At 35.7% G+C, this 16,427-nt stretch overlaps 1 protein-coding gene across 2 annotated transcripts in view; it reads right to left on the reverse strand.

Annotated features, from left to right (window-relative positions):
- Window positions 1-535: 535 nt before the first annotated feature.
- Window positions 536-16,427, reverse strand: part of LOC117181479 (myeloid zinc finger 1) — an 88,735-nt gene continuing 72,843 nt past the window's right edge. The window contains exons 1-3 of one of the 2 annotated variants that reach the window (XM_033374176.1): window positions 16,279-16,410; window positions 12,487-13,578; window positions 536-11,135 (exon numbers count right to left, since the gene is read on the reverse strand). In XM_033374176.1, the coding sequence (XP_033230067.1) occupies window positions 10,132-11,135; window positions 12,487-13,578; window positions 16,279-16,366 (2,184 nt within the window). In that variant the 5' untranslated portion in view covers window positions 16,367-16,410 and the 3' untranslated portion in view covers window positions 536-10,131. Of the gene's footprint in view, window positions 11,136-12,486; window positions 13,579-16,278; window positions 16,411-16,427 lie in introns of those variants that run through there. The other variant, XM_033374175.1, reaches the window with a different exon arrangement.

Consider the following 16,427-nt stretch of genomic DNA (forward strand, 5'->3'; position numbering starts at 1 on the left):
GAATCTCGGTTGGGATTTTCTAGTATTTATAGCTTTAGAGTTACAGTTCGATTGACGTAAAAAACATTTAAAGTAAAGGTTCATGAAATTGTTGGAATGTAGAGACTGTAAGAAAGCTATCACAATGAGAACAATGTTTTGTCCCGACAACAAAACGGTTTGGTTGCTACACAAAAAAATATGAGCAGCCAAGTCGTTTTGTTCGAACCAAACATTGCTGTCAGAGAATTCAATATTTTCAATAGTACATATTACAGTATAAACGTCCCTCTTTGATTTCATTTATAATTGCAATATGAAACAGAATTTATCGATTCATTCGCTACTTTCATGCACATTCGAAAAATTTTCTACATGCAACACCAATGCTGGTTGATAAAATTTACAATATTATGATTGTGCGACTTTTGTATCATTTAAAAAAACATATATATATGTATAATTAAATGAATTTGTGTATATGTTTGCATGTACTATTGCATCTGCTTAGCATCATCGATCGAGTATTAAAACTAAATTTTGTTTTCAAGCGAGATCTTGTTTAATTTTTTTTTTTTTTTTTGCTTTAACGAACGTTCTGTGAGGCAGGCTTGGACGTTTATGAGTGTACATTGTGTACTGTACAATAAGGTGTCAAAGCGTTCGCTGCCATTCGAATTACCGGTGATTCATGCACGAAAGTTGCAACTACAAATAAGAACAAAAAGGTTATGAGGGAATTTCACTTGCATAAAGCAACAAGAATACATTGAGAACAATTTTTGGTTGCGAAATTGAAATAAACTTTTGTTGAAATAATCAAAATATTTTGTTGTTTCTATAGCAACCAAACATTTTTCTTAATGTATTTTAATAAGGTGGTTGTTGTTCAAGTTTTTGGCTTTATCAGAATTCTTTTAGTATATTATACAGCATACACGAAGAAAAAAATTGGGGACAAGAAATCATTTTTCTTGTCCCTACTTTGATTAAATCAAAACAACTTTTCTTGAAATAAACAAATTATTTTGTTTTATCTAAAACAACGAAATGTTCTCTTTTACAAATCACATATTTTTCTCAGTGTATTTTAGTAATGTAATTTTTGTTCATGCTTTATCAAAACTCTTTCTACATACCATACATTGAGAAAAAAGTTTTGCTGGGACAATAAAACATTTCTCTGATCCTAAGTATTGTTAAATCAACAAAACTTTTCTTGAAATGACAACAAAATTTTGTTTTATCTGAAACAACGAAATGTTTCCTTATACAAACCAAATATTTTTTTCAGTGTATTTTAGTCATGTATTTCTTGTTCCGGCTTTCTCAAAACTTTTGTGGTATACTATGTAGCATACACTGAGAATAAAGTTAGATTAGGACAACAAATCATTTTTTTTCTCCCAAATTTGGCTGTGTCAACAAAACTTTGCTTGAAATAAACAAAATATTTTTTTTATTTAAAGCAACGAAATGTTTACTTTTACAAACCATATATTTTTCTCAGTGTATTTTATAGTAATGTATTTGTTGTTCCGGCTCTATCGAAACTACTGTGGTAAACTACATAGACGACATTGAGGAAAAAGTTTAATTTGCATAACAAATAATTTGTCATGTTCCAAAAATTGTAAAGTTAACAAAACTTTCATTAAAATAAGCAAAATATTTTATTTTATCTAAAACAACGAAATGTTTTCTTATACAAACAAAATATTTTTCTTCGGGTATTTAAATGTGATTGCTGTTCCGGCTTTATCGCAAACCTTGTCTTGATATTAACAAACTTTTCTTGAAATTAACGAACTGTTTTCTTTTATTTAATATAACGAAATGTTTTCTTATAGAAACCAAATATTTCTCTAAGTGTATTTTAGTAATGTGAATGTTGTTCCGGCTTTATCAAAACTATTGTGGTATAATACATAGTAGATACTGAGAAGAAATTTTGACTGGTTCAATGAAACATTTTTCTTGTCCAAAATTTGGTAAAATTAACAAAACTTTTCTTAAAATGACAAAAATATTTTGCTTTTACTAAATCAAGAAAATGTTTTCTTATACAAACCAAATATTTTCTCAATGTATTTCAGTAATGTGAGTGTTGTTCAGGCTTTAAGAAATCTCTTGTCGTATACTACATACCAGAAACTAAGAAAAAAGTTTGACTGGGACAACAAATCATTTTTCTTTCCCCAAATTTAATTAAAACAATTTTGTTGAAACAATCTAAATATTTTTTTTTATCTAAAGCAACGAAATATTTTCTTATACAAATTAAATATTTTTGTCTGTGTATATAAAAGTGCTGCAGAACTTTCTAGCAGAACAATGACCTGGATTGAGGTTACTATTTGCAATTTATAGACACTCGCGTGATTTTTTTTGACAAGCCCGTCACTGGATTTAACTGGTAATTTCAAACTTGAAGAATGAAAGCTGGTTCTTAAATCAGTCGTTTTTAACATAGCGAGAGACCTAATATAACAGTCAAAAACTTGAACAGGATAGACCATGCATTGAGACAAGTATTTAAAAAGCAGCGATGGACAGCGAATGCGTTGAGCGAAGATGTTTTAGTAAAATATACATATAACTAAAGAAGATTCGCGTTGCCGGACACATCATCCCGTCGCTGTTAGTCAGGCGTTAATCGGCCTGGCTTGAGTCTTATAAAGGAAACAATAATTTACATATCAGATAATCTAATCTTAACCTAATGTATGTTGAGCATTCAGTGGGCGAGAGGGATGCTGAGCTCGGCGAATATTCTGTACGAAATAATAACAGTCTAAACAAGTTTCACTGGTGTAAAGAGATACTTGGTCACTTGTGGAGTAATTGCTGGATTAACTCAAACAAGTATACGAACAAAAAGTATTTTGTGGCTATGGCGTCTACTGAAGTCTGAATGGCCAGCTTCAATAATTTACTTATTAAAGTAATTTTTGCTTTTTATATAGATAAAAAACTTAAATATTGATGAGATCAACATGTGCTAGCTTTCAGTAGCATCTCAATGTGGCTCAAATTGTTACGAAAGCATAAAACTTGGATGGAATGCCAACAATTTGAAAAAAACGGCAACATCAAGAACACATCAAGTTTCTTATTATCTTAATAATTTGAGCCACCGTTGGATGATTTGTGCGGCTGCTATTTGAAATTGTTCTTTATTTGATATTTAAAAATAAAAAATCCCTTGGCCATTCAACACTTTGAGCTTCTGCGTGAAAGCAATTGGAATAACGGTACGCTGTTAATGTAAACCAAGCGTGGTCAATAAAAATTGCACCTCCGTCAGTGCTTTTTCGTAGAATCAAAAAACACAATATAACACAAATATAAAATCGGCGTGTGGGTATACTAGACACTTATGGCACGACGAAATCTAATATTAACAATATTAACAAGTTCCCATGCAAATGGCGACGTTCTCATATCACTTTTCTCCCCTCTTTGATACAGTTTTAACATGGAGAGAAAGGGCGGACTTTGTTGCTTCGTAAATAACATGTTCGTCTCGAACAAAAGAAAGAAATAGTTTCGAATTTAACAGAAACAATAAATTTTACTTATAATTTTACAAAAAAAATTTTACGAAACCTGACAAAAAATTTAACGTGATAAATATCTAGTTTAACCTCACTCATAAATGCGAAAAAAAACGCGATTCTGATCAAGTTCTTTGAGGCGAATAGATTTTGTGACTGCGAGAGTAAAGAGTAATATTGAATAGGAATTATTCATAAATGCGTCAAAATCGTCTGCGATCTCGAGATATAAAGTAATAGTTTCGAGTTTTGCCTTTTGTATATTTATATATATATATATATATGCATTTATATATTATATAAAAACGAAAACTCTACAGTATAGAAACTAATTTCTACGATGTACACAAAATCTCTGACGAAAGGCTAAGAATATCGTAATCAAATAAGGAGTGCGGGGTACAATCATAAGAATAATAATAATTAATAATAATAAACAAAAGATCTCTTGATATCTACAGTTCGCCTATGAAATATAGGTCATTTATATATATATATCTATATATATATATATAATTTTCTAATATTTTTTCCTAACTCACACTCGAAAAAAGCCAATGCAAAGTATATTCCCCTTCGACATTATGCTGAGATTCGGATTTTTACGAGGAAGGAAACAAAAATTCGTCAATTAGTCTATAAAGCCAAGCAGAAGTAGAAAACTTCAGGAAATTCTGAGAAATGTAAAAATCTATTTTTAAAAAGCAATAGAAAAAGTATCAATCAAAAAACTATTTTAACCTTTACAAGAGGATTAACCTAATCGGTACATCTATGTTATGTAACATTTTTTTCAAATCAAATAAGATATACCATTTCTTAAATGTAATTCTGAATGTTACGTAGATTATAACCCTCTTGAATAAGAAATGCAAAACTGGTAATTTTCTCGTATAATCATAATACGGAATTACTTCTAATGATATAAAAAGTGTTCTGTTCAGTTCTGCTAAGAAAACCTAGCGGCAAAGTAAGATTCTCATTAATGCAGAATTAAGTACCGATAATTTGAGATTTTTTAAGCAGGTGGCAAGTCAAACGAAGAAAAGCTTCACGTCTCTTCTAGTCTTAAGTATTAGTCTGCAACTGTACAACGACTTCTTTCTGTCCGAGAATGTTAACTTTTAAAAATTACAATTATCATAATAATATAACAATGAATAACTATTGTTTTAAAAACATTTTTACATGAGTCGGTAAGAAAAACTGAATATTTAAGATTACAGTAATAATATCAATACAAAGTGCTAATATGCCAGTATTTTCCTCCAAGTTCGACTTCACTGAGAAAAATTGCTATATTACAGCACTATAAAAATATAATTTATTTAAAATTTAGGTAACCTGTATCGGAATATACAAATGTTCAAGCTTGTTCTGGGAAAAGAGTGCTACTCATAATTGAAAACATGTAATTAATATTTATATATATTTTTAACAATTAAATTAAAGTTTCTTCTATTTCAAGACAACCGAGGTTATATTTTGCTCTTATTTTTATCAGAATTGATTGGAATGAACAGAAAATTGGTCAAGTTCATAAAATTTCGATTATTATTGCACGACCCTATCACAAGTTTAGGCAAACTTATATCACTGTGTGATTATCTTTTGTTCAAAAATTGGCTAACTAATCTTTCTAAATTTTTTCCCAAAATTTGGCATCTTATAACCGTTTTCAATCTATATTATTATGTGACCGATTTTCTGATCACTCCATTTCTAAAACGTGCATGCTTCGTGAGAAGCAATTTACTAACATTAAAAATGTTCTCTCGACAAAAATGTGAAGAACGTTTCAGACAAAATCATGAGCGGCACTTTTGTTATGCAAGAAAACAGAGCGTTATACACTCAGAAAAAAAGTTTTCTTAAAGCAAAAAAGTTTCTTTTTGAATACAGATTGAGATTTGGTTGGTTCAATGAAATAGTTAACTGATTCAAACAAAATTTTTGATTGAATGAAGCTAATAATATGCTAATGTAACAAGATGCGATGCAAGAGACTTTCAAGGTCACGGTTAAATCAGATTTTCGTTATTATTGCCAGCAGAAATTGAGACCAGCCTTTCCGTTTAGAACCCCAGAGCACATCTTATTACTTCCGCATATTACAAACAAAAGTCCAAAGTTCATACGTTGTCGTTGCAACCAACTAAAAAATTGTTTGATTTAAAGAAACCTTCGATTGAATCAACCAAACTGAACCAACAAAACTATTTTCTGAGTGTTGAGCATTGGGGTAAAACAGTGATATAGAATCTTAAAAAAAAAACTGTTGGCGTATAGTCTGTACAGAAACAACTCATCAGTCGTTAAGTTCACTGAAGATAAGGATGAGACATTATTGTTAAAATATAGCTATTGGCGAGGTATACGGAAATCGGCAATTGTACCTTCAGCATGGAGTTAGGTGTACTGTAAACACTTGAAAACATGTAGTATATAGTGTGTAGTGAGCATTCGTTCAGCGGTACTGTCATTAAAGTATAAAAGAAAAAAAGAGAAGGATAAAGTTTATACGTACAAGTACAACTAAATCGACGTAACAACTTACACTCCTCATATCACACCGAGGGCTTGCCTAAAAAGTAAAAAGTATCGCTCTTCAATGTACACTGTACAGTCTTTTTTCCCCCTTTGGCCTCGCGGCTACCAACGCAACGCGAACAGAATGCATCTCGAGCGACCAACCAGTCAGACGGGATTTAGCTACCGAGGCTTCGTCCCACTCTCGATGCATTAAATGCATCAGAGAGAGAAAGAGAGAGAGAAAGAGAGACGCATCGGGCGAGGTGCATCCTGTGGAAACGTTCAATTCGCGAGCTCATTCTAAACAGCAGTCAGAAGAAATATTCAAATTCGTGTCAATAGAATTCCTGATTTTGATCAATTCACTCAGAAAATAAGATTTTTGAATCCTAAACAAATTTCTTTGATCTGTCAATCTATCAGCAAAGCATGATAAATCCATTTTATGAAAAAAAAGAGTTATGCGTGATTTTAGCATTGTCAGGACTTGAGGAATATTATTATTGACCTCTGATTCACAAAACAAATTCTGCGGCATTAAAATCTCACTTAGAAAATGTTCTAACAAATCTAAGAGGTTCAATAATTCGATTATTTTGAATAATCAGATGGTTTCCTCTGTATGATACCGTTTTCATTTTTCTTTTATCTCTGTTGTTTTTATGATACAGGACTTTGCGTATAAATTGATTAAAGAAATGGTTTTTTATTGTTTTATTCCAAATTTTTCTTTGTGTGAAAACGACTTTTTTTAGTTTGAAGTCACTTTTCGTAAAATGAAAAAACCTGTGTTAAAGAAACGGTTTCTGCAATTCAGCAGAATGATCTTTCTAAGTGGAACTACTACGTCATTGGAACAAAGATATTTTGCTTTAGTATATTTCTTTGAGTCAAGAAATCTTTTTTCTGAGTGAATAAAATCTAAGAATCAGGATAATCATTTGATAAACTTTTGCTCAATTTAAACAATTTAATCTGTATTTTTCAAAGTTGGATGACACGAGACACAGTGGACACATGTACTTTTTTTAATTCAAAAGAGCCTAGAGCCTTCAATTTTCGTGAATTTTGCAATTAAATAAAACATTAAAGCGCAGGAAATTTTTCAGAACATCCAATTCGGAATAAATTATAAATTAATTCATTAGAAATTAAAAATTCAATGAAGGAAATGTAAGTCTGAAATGCAGAAGAAAAATCCAGAAACAAAAAACAGTTAAAAAGGAAATTACTTATTAAACTGACCAAATTGAAAACTCTAGATTTTTTTAAAGGAAAAAAGTAAACTTCTTTCCAGTGTGCAAGATTAAATTGTGAAAAACTCCTGACTGCCAAAATCGTGATAGAAGAGAAGCGAGAAACCTATTGTTAGAAGAAAGACTTTGAGAGCCACGATCACATTGTCAAAGCGCTATACTTTGCTGCTTGGCGCCTTGCATAGATTATAATACGCGATAAATTTCAATAATAATTTAATATGAGTCGTTTAACGTGACAATTATTATGACACGATTTTATGTTTTAGTACTGTATCAGAGTATCGATAATTGCAGTATTAATATAATAATATACCTTCCTAAAATACGATCAAATCACTGCCACGAGCAGCAATTCCGAGGCACTACGAACAGGCCATAGTAAATATGGCCGCACAATTATCATTTCGAATCTCTGTCTAAATTAAAAGACTATGTAGACTGCCTAATAAGTAATTATAATATACTTGTATCTTGTGTACTAGGTATAGATCATTATATAATATACAATAATTAGAGAGATCACACGTCTTAATATAGAAATTTAAAAGACTATCTCTATTACGTAAAATTTGTTAAGTATTGCCACGAAATGTACGGGTGATGATAATAAATTGATGAGCGGACAGTCAGGGTCCTCAACTTGAGCTACTCTATCGACTATCCTACTTTATTCTAGTCTACAGTGTCTCAGCCTTCTTCCACGTTCCCTCTTTCGTTTTGCTTACCTAGTTATATCAGCACCAATCTGATTTAAAACCAATCAAAATATCGTCATGTAGATAGACTAATCAGTTGTATAAATATACATTCGAATATTATAATAGTATACAAGAGTCATACCTTTTCTTCCTACTGTACCATCCTCAACCTGTCATAACGTGAGCTCTTGGCTGAAGGAGGGTCCGGTGGCGTCAAATTCATTTCGCTTTTTTCTTCCTTTACCTCTCATTGCGACCCTCGTTTTCCATATTTCGATTCTACGGACGTTCCCGCATTTACTCACGCACTCACCCACATTTCTCTCTTTTTTCATTTTCACTCTCAGTCTTTCCCTTCCTTCCTCTTTCTTTCTCTCTCTCTCTCTCGCTCAATGAAACAATTAGATAACGTTTTACATATTTACAGGCATCCTCCTCGTCATCTTCACTCTCCTCCAAGATTCATATACTCAACTTGACTTTTCAACTCTTTAAAACATAGGCAAGTTAAATATTGTATCACAATCATTTCAGTCTGGTCGAAATCGAACATGTTCAACCCGTTTGGCGAGAGAAACACATTGAAACGGTGTGTGCTGATGGTACCAGCTTGGCTGGTACGTTGAACTCCAAATACATACTTATAAAAGGAATCGTGCCGAGCTGATAAGTGACATTTTCATTCCCTCAGAGATGAACAAACAAATGGCTATCAATCAACTCTACTTCAGTTTCTTCAATTATTCCTAGCTCGCCAATTAAAAAATTGTATTAGGCTCCTACAGTTTCATTGCATTTTAAGTATAATCTCTGAAACAACTGAAGCAAGAATCTAATGATCTTTCTAGATTTTTATACTTCTCAGAAATAATTATGGAATTACTCGAAGGAAGCTTGGTAGTCTTGCAAACTCTAACATAGTAAGCTATTTCAGTTTCATGATTTATAGAATGTTTCTATATCACCCGGACTCATCTTCATATTTGAGGAGACACTAGTAGCTGTCGTAAATTCTGTCGTCGCAAACTTGAGAAATTCCGAACAAAGATTGCCAAGAAGTTGTACTAGAAATAGAACAAGGGTTGTTCACTTAATGATGCCTTTACCGAAGTAGTAATTCAGTTTCCAATATAAACAACATAAATCCTTTAGAAGCAACGGTCTGGCAAGAATTTACGAGTAAAGGCGTTTACCTGAGGATATCTCGAGTTTTAATTCTTTCAGTTTTATCTGGCGCTCGAAATCAGGGGGAAAAATTGAAAGTCAGTCTGAACTTCTAGAGAGTCCGTCTGTCAATATTTAAGGCTCAAATATAAAACAGCCTTCAGGATGGTCAGGCCATCTCTGGAAGATTAATTTAATTAACCTCAAGGGAAAACTTGCAAGACTATTTTATTAGAACGAATTCAGGATATTATAAGAAATCAATGAGAAAAAAAGTCAGCCTGAACATCTAGAAGATCAAACTGACTGTATCAGACAGTCAACTATAGGATAACTTTCATGATAGTTAAACTCATCAGTAATCCAATCTCCTATAAAAACAAAAGAAATCCAATGAAACAACGGTTGAACAAGGATTTAAAAGTCAAGGCGTTTATCAAAGGACATCTCGAGTTCTTTAAAAGCTTTATCCGGTGTTATTTATTTGTGCATCTCGGTTAATCATAAGATTATTAATAATAAGATGGTTGCTGTTGTTTCATCAGATCAAACTCGGGATATCCTATCATATATATTCGTTTGCAGTGATGATATAGCAGCTATTGTTGTCTAATACTGGTTAAACTAACTTGCAACGTCCAGAGTTCACCCTCGATACTCGCACTATGAAAAGACGTCGGGATGTTTGAAAGCAGACAATCTTCGTTGAGTACCTTACTTTTCACAATCAGCTCGGCACGCGGAGGAACTAAAAGTAATTTTAGACGAAAAAAAGAGAAGATTCTAGTAAATGCGCGGTAAATGTCACGGATAGTGTTGCTGGAGCGGTTGGCATCTGAGCGACGGGTCCGATGACGATCCGGCTTCCATATTGGCGCCAAAACAATGCTGAAATCTCAGCGGAATTCCTGCTTGCTAGTAGGCTGCAGGATGGACGGTTAGTCACTGTGGCGGCAACCCCGAAGGAGGTTTGAACTCGCCGGTTACGGAGACGACGTTGGTCTGTCCTGGGAACTGAGCTGACGAGACGGGTGGTTGGTGATTGAAAGCTGGAGCATAACACTGAGGGAAATAGAGTTCTGGTTTAACAACGGCCGGCGTCAAGCCTCGAGAAACAACTGGTCCTAGACCAGTCGGCGTGCCGGGTGGTAATTTCGAGTCTCCACTGGAGTTTCTTCGAACCTTGGCTGCGTGTGGGTTCATATGGTTGTCTATGTGTTTCTTGACCTCTGGCTCGGTTGCAAATCGTCTCCTACAATTTGGCATGGGACAACAGAAAGGTCGGTCGCCTTGATGGGTTCGCGTGTGTTGGTCCAAGATGGCCTTTTGCCGAAAGTCTTTCCCGCACTGCTGACACTTGTAAGGCTTCTCTCCGGTGTGGATACGAAGATGCTGATTGAGAATGGTTCGTTGCCTAAAATTTCTGCCACAATAAACGCAGCCGTAGGGTTTTTCGTTCGTGTGAATACGCAGGTGTTGCGTTAAGTGAGATTGCTGCCGGAATCTTTTACCACATTCTGGACAAGGGTAGGGTCTGGACTCTATGTGTATACAGCCATGTTGGAGGAGAGTAGATTTTTGCTTAAACTCTTTTTGACAAATGGGACATCGAACGTAAAGTGGCATTCCTGCCGATCGACCGTGTTGTATTACATCGGGTAAACAGCCTTTTCCGGCACCTTGCTGCTTGATGTATTGAAGCGCACCAAAACTGCCTGCTCCACCAGTACCGAAAACTGTGTGATTACCACCTTTGGGATCCTTGAAATACGCAGGGTATTGTGTCGAATTCGCGTCAGGCGCTGGACTGAACGCACCCGATTGCGTATCCGTGTCTCCGAAGGTAGATGCAACTTCCTCTTTGCCCTCTTCAGGAGGAAAGGGCACATCCTGAGGCCAGAGTGTTGGTGTCATTCCGTTTTTGAAGATCAGATGTGGACTTACGTCTGCAATGATATAAGGGCATATTTAAGTCACCGATGGGTGGTCACTAGTTTTAGGGGCTATATTAGTTTGCTGAATTCTATATTGTTTTAGTGGCCTATTTGTCCGAGTATCGATTCGTAAAAAACAGAATGCTATCAGAATATAAAGTTGATACCTCCATGTTAAAAAAAAATCTTCGATGGAGAAGAATTCAAAAGATTTCAATGAAGATAAAAGAATCTAAAGGAATCCAATGCAAATTTAAAATAATTCTAAATAATATACTTAACCGATGACCAATGCCGGAGCTGTCGTTTTAGACGTACACTCGAAAAATTTTTTTAGCATGGAAATATCGAAGATTCGGAGATTTAAAGGGAAGTTTTTGTAATTTCACTCTGTTCCTTTCTCACGATCACTCGTTTTGAAGAAAGGAGATATCCTATCAAGAAACCGAGACTCCGGCGCGTAAGACAGACACGATGTAGATTTAACGCGAAAAAAGTATTGAAAACAATATCCGAGATTAAAAAAAAGAGAAGACCTAGTCGTGATTGTTTTACGAAGGGCCGAGGTCCACCTCCTCCACCTTGATTAAAGGAATTGTATTAGGAGAGCACACAGGTCTACTACTTGTTAATATTTCCGCTTGAGGATGGATGGTAGATAGGCAAGGGTGGTTCTATATAAAAATCTCTACCATAACGACTTGCAGACTGTTTGGAAGATTGTGTGGTTAGGTCCACGCTAAGTTATTAGAATGTTCTTAAAGAATCCTGATGCCGCCATAAAACTTCGTTGCGCAGTAGAAAGGCAAGAAGTCAATAGGAAGAGCAAGGAGTGCAAAGTCGGTTAGGTAAAATTCGTTTTTCAGAATTTGGAATTAAAATTTGATGGCATCATCAGGACGCTTCGAGAACATTCTAGAAACTTAGCGCGAAAATGAAAGACCAAAGCTTTAGAATAGTCTTGAGGTCCGTAAGCTAGAAATTTGTATTGAGAACCGGCCCTGTCTGGTTGGATGTGTTTGTGAAATTGGTTTGGGCAAGAGAGTGTTGGAGAGAACGGAAGAGCAGAAGATTCGGAAAGGTTGTGCGGAAGAGAAATGGAGGGAGGCTCCTCTATCTCACAGCTCACCAGCGCCCTCGCGTCCAGCTCAACCGTTCTTACCCTATGGCTGCCCTGACTACGGATGTCTGTTCTTGATGAATAAAATTTGAGCTTACAGGAGCTGGAGGAATACTGGAGAGGAGAGAATCTGTGTTTGTTAGCAATTTGGTCGAATGCTAGAGCAGTAAGAAGCTGTGGGTGGGTCAGTGTGGTTGTGGTGGACGCCCTCTGGGAGTCTGGGAGGCAGAGAGAAATGCTCGCCTTGGTGTGTGCGGACGTGCTGATTCAGGATCGCCTTCTGACGGAAGTGTTTTCCGCACTCCGGACATTGGTATGGCTTCTCACCCGAGTGGATGCGCAGATGCTGGTTGAGGATGGCGCGCTGACGAAAAGTGCGCTCGCAGTATGCACACGCGTAGGGCTTCTCGTTAGCGTGTATGCGCAGATGCTGAGTAAGATGTGACTGTTGCCGAAACCGCTTCCCGCACTCCGGACATCCGTACGGCCGACTGTCCGTGTGAATCCTCTCGTGCTGAAGTAAAGTCGACTTTTGCTTGAAGTCTTTTCCACAGGTCAAGCACTTGAACAATCGAAGATCACTATTGCTACCCTTTCCGGACTTTCCGTTTTGCTGAACGATGTCAGGCAAGCCCGTCGCCATATTTGGCGCTCCTGGACTGGCGTACTGATGAGGATCGAGACCAGGCCCTCCATCTCCTTGGCCGAGGGACGTGAGCATAACTCCAGGCTGTTTCAAATAGTGCAAGGCGGAAAAGCCACCAGGAGTGAGCATGTGAGGTGGCACAGATGGTGAGGGATGAGGTCTAGTTTCTTTGAAGTAGTGCTGAGGATATTGCTGCAATTCTCCAGATCCGGGAAAACAATCTGTACGATCGACTTCGTGTGGCGTTAATTGTTGAGGTGAGTGATCCTGAGGTTGTGTTTGTTGTTGTTGTTGCTGCTGTTGCTGCTGTTGTTGCTGCTGCTGCTGTTGTTGTTGTTGCTGTTGGACCTGTGTATGCTGGGCCTGTTGAACCTGTGTGTGTTGCGCCTGTTGAGAATTTTGTTGACTGGACTGAATGTCATCGTCGGATGGTGTGAGGGCCTGAGGCTCCGGAGGTGCCGAAGGGTACGGCGACGGAACAGGCGAGGCAAGTGAGGGCGGTGGTCCGCTCTCCCCTTCGACTGGAGGGCCGCAGGCCTGCTGAGGGCTACCGGACGAAGAGGAGCCCTGTTGTTGAGGCTGCTGCTGGGCATACAGTCCACCGTCCTGGAGAGATCCCGGCCCAGGGCCCCACTGGCCTTGGGGTCTCTCCATATTGTCCTTGTACAACACGTATGGCGCGCCAGTATCTGTAATCATAAGAGGAAACAGCATTCGTTAGCTGCTGTATAGCATTGGAAAATAATAATAATGATGGGGTAAAAAATAAAGAAATTGTAAAAACTAAGGCTGAATCTAGGTATCGGAACGATACCTTCATGTTGAAAAAAATTTTCTCGGAGAGAGTACGCCTAAAACGACCATTCTGATGTTGGTCGTCTAAAAGAACCTTTCTGTTTTTGGAGCTCGTAGCAGATACATTTAGTAATTCTCTCTGACTCAGTATATTATTTAGGATTATTTTGAATTCACTTAAATTAATTTTAATTCACATTCTACCTTTTAAAATTTTAGAATTCTATGTATTCTTTTCAAATACTTAGGATGCCTTTAAGCGCTTTTAAATTCTTTTAACTTCCTTGAAATCTTTTGAATTGATCCGAATTCCTTTGATTTCAAACTGAAGAAACTAAAGGAATTTAGAAAAACGAAAGATATTCTGTGAATTCAGGGAATGAAACCAAAGAATTTAGGGAATTTAGAGAAATCAAGGAATTTAACGATTCGAGGAATTCAGAGAATTCAAGACATTTCAGAAATTCAGGGAATTCCAGAAACATCAAGCGTTTCGGAGAATTTCAGGGAATTTCACAAAGTTCATGCAAATTCAAAAAAATCTAGAACTTCAGAGACTTAATGAAATTTTAGGATTTCAGAGAATGCAGAACATTCATAAAATTTCAGAAACTTAAAATATTTAAGGAATTCATGAATTTCACATAATTGAGTGCAATCAAGAACTTCAGAGAATTTAGGGAATGGAAGAAGTTCAGAGATTTCATCAACTTTAGGGAATTCCAAGAATTTATAAAATTCAAAGATTTCAGAAAAATCTAGGATTTCAGAGAATTTGAGGGGTTTCATAGAATTCATGCAATTCAGGAAAATCCAGAAATTTCGAGAATTAATGAGATTAAAGAAATTCCGAGAATTTCAGAATATTGAAAGAATTTAGGGAATTTAAGGATTTTAAACAATTTAGAAAAGTTAAATGCGAATGGATTTCAGGATAATCAAGAATATCTGAGAATTTGAGGAATTCAGAGTTCAGAGAATCTGATATATTCAAGGAATTCAGAAAATCCAAGACATTAAAGGAATTTCAGAAAATCAAGGAATTCTAGGAATTTCATGATTTTAGAGCAATCTAAGATTTCTAAAAATCTGAACAATTGAAGAGATTTTAGAAATTTTAGGAAATTGAAGGAATTGGAGGAATTAAAGGGATTCACCGAACTGAAAGCATTTCTGGGAATTCAGCAAAATCAAGGATTTCAGAGAATTTATACAATTCAGGAAATCGTAGTAGTTCAAAATATTGCAGGAATTAAAAAAAAATCAAGGATTTTACAGAATTTTAAAGATTTTGCTGAATTCAGGGAATTCAGGAAATTGAATGAGTTCGGGGATTTTTGAGGAATTGAGAAGATATCAAGGAAGTTAAAAGAATTCAAAAGAATCTGAAAGAGTTTGAAAACTTTTTGAACAATTTCAAAGATTTCAAAAGAATGCAAAGAATTCCAAAAAATTCAAATAAATTTAAAGTGAATTCAAAATAATTCTAAATAGTGTACTAAGTGCTAGAATCTCAAAAATCATAGTGGTTCTTTCAGGTAACCATCACCAGAGTAGCCATTTTAGACGTACATTCCGAAATAGGTTCTTTTAACATGAAGGTATCAAATAATAACTGTTTTTGTAAAATTGAAAAAAATTATATCTGAATATCATACAAGAAGCATATGCATAAGTACATAAAGGAAAAAAACTACATTGCCGGAAGTTTAATTTCCAATCAGAAATCTAAATGAAACTTCTCGAGAATTGACAATGTAAGTCCCTTATATGTACGGAGCCATAAAACTTTCATGTATAAATGAGTCCCAAATAAATCTCAAATCATAGAAAAAAGGAAAATAAAAAGTGATAAAAAAATGAAAAATAATTCTCTTCAATGTATTCGATCACCTGGTAGATCTAATTATTACTTTTTCTTTTTTTTGTTTTGCTCCGGTATGAAGAACATGCGTACAGCGTTTTCTCTCTAATTAAGGCATTGCTATTTCACGAGATAATCGCAGAGTCAACGATATTGTCGATGTTCTACAGAAGAGGCAAATTACAAGTTGCTTGTAGTGTGTAGTCTCAGTACCTGTTTGCTGTTATTTTTCACCAAACATGACTTCTTTTCCGTTTGGATAATTCAAAGAAATTTAAAGATTTATTTGAGACGGCGTATTCATTTATAGAATTTTTAGTTTACGGGTATGCCCATTTCCAAGCAATTTACACTGAGAAAAATGTATTATAACGCTTGGATTTTGAAAATTGAGATCCAGATTGTACAAAACATACTACTGTCCCAAATTTTAAAATCCAAAATCACAAACAGCATAATCAAATTTCAGTGTAAATCTATACTTTGACAGCCCTACTTTTTTATTTTACGATTTATCTTTAAAATCCCTTGCCCAAAACGAATGAAAAATTGAGGGCCCGGATCAGAGAATCGGTTATAATTTTCTGGCACCTAGAGCTCTGAGTGTCACAATCTAATAACCGGTTCTTTGACCCGGGTCCTCAATTCGGGCAAGAAATCCGAATTTCGAGGGGGATTAAGAGGTTAATTCGGGCTTCCCACTTTATGTTACGGTATGATATGGGCTTACCCTGTGAGATGCAGTACATGATTTGTCGAGGCACCTTGAGCCCGGCCGCGAGGCAAGCCGCGAACGAGGCGGAGAAGTTTATAGCCATCTTCGCGAGAAGTCCCCCTCATCCGTAGCTCCCTCTCCCTCTCGTCTTCTTCCACAACTAT

The sequence above is a fragment of the Belonocnema kinseyi genome, chromosome 10 (genome assembly GCF_010883055.1).
Source record: "Belonocnema kinseyi isolate 2016_QV_RU_SX_M_011 chromosome 10, B_treatae_v1, whole genome shotgun sequence".
Taxonomy (NCBI): Eukaryota; Metazoa; Arthropoda; class Insecta; order Hymenoptera; family Cynipidae; genus Belonocnema; species Belonocnema kinseyi.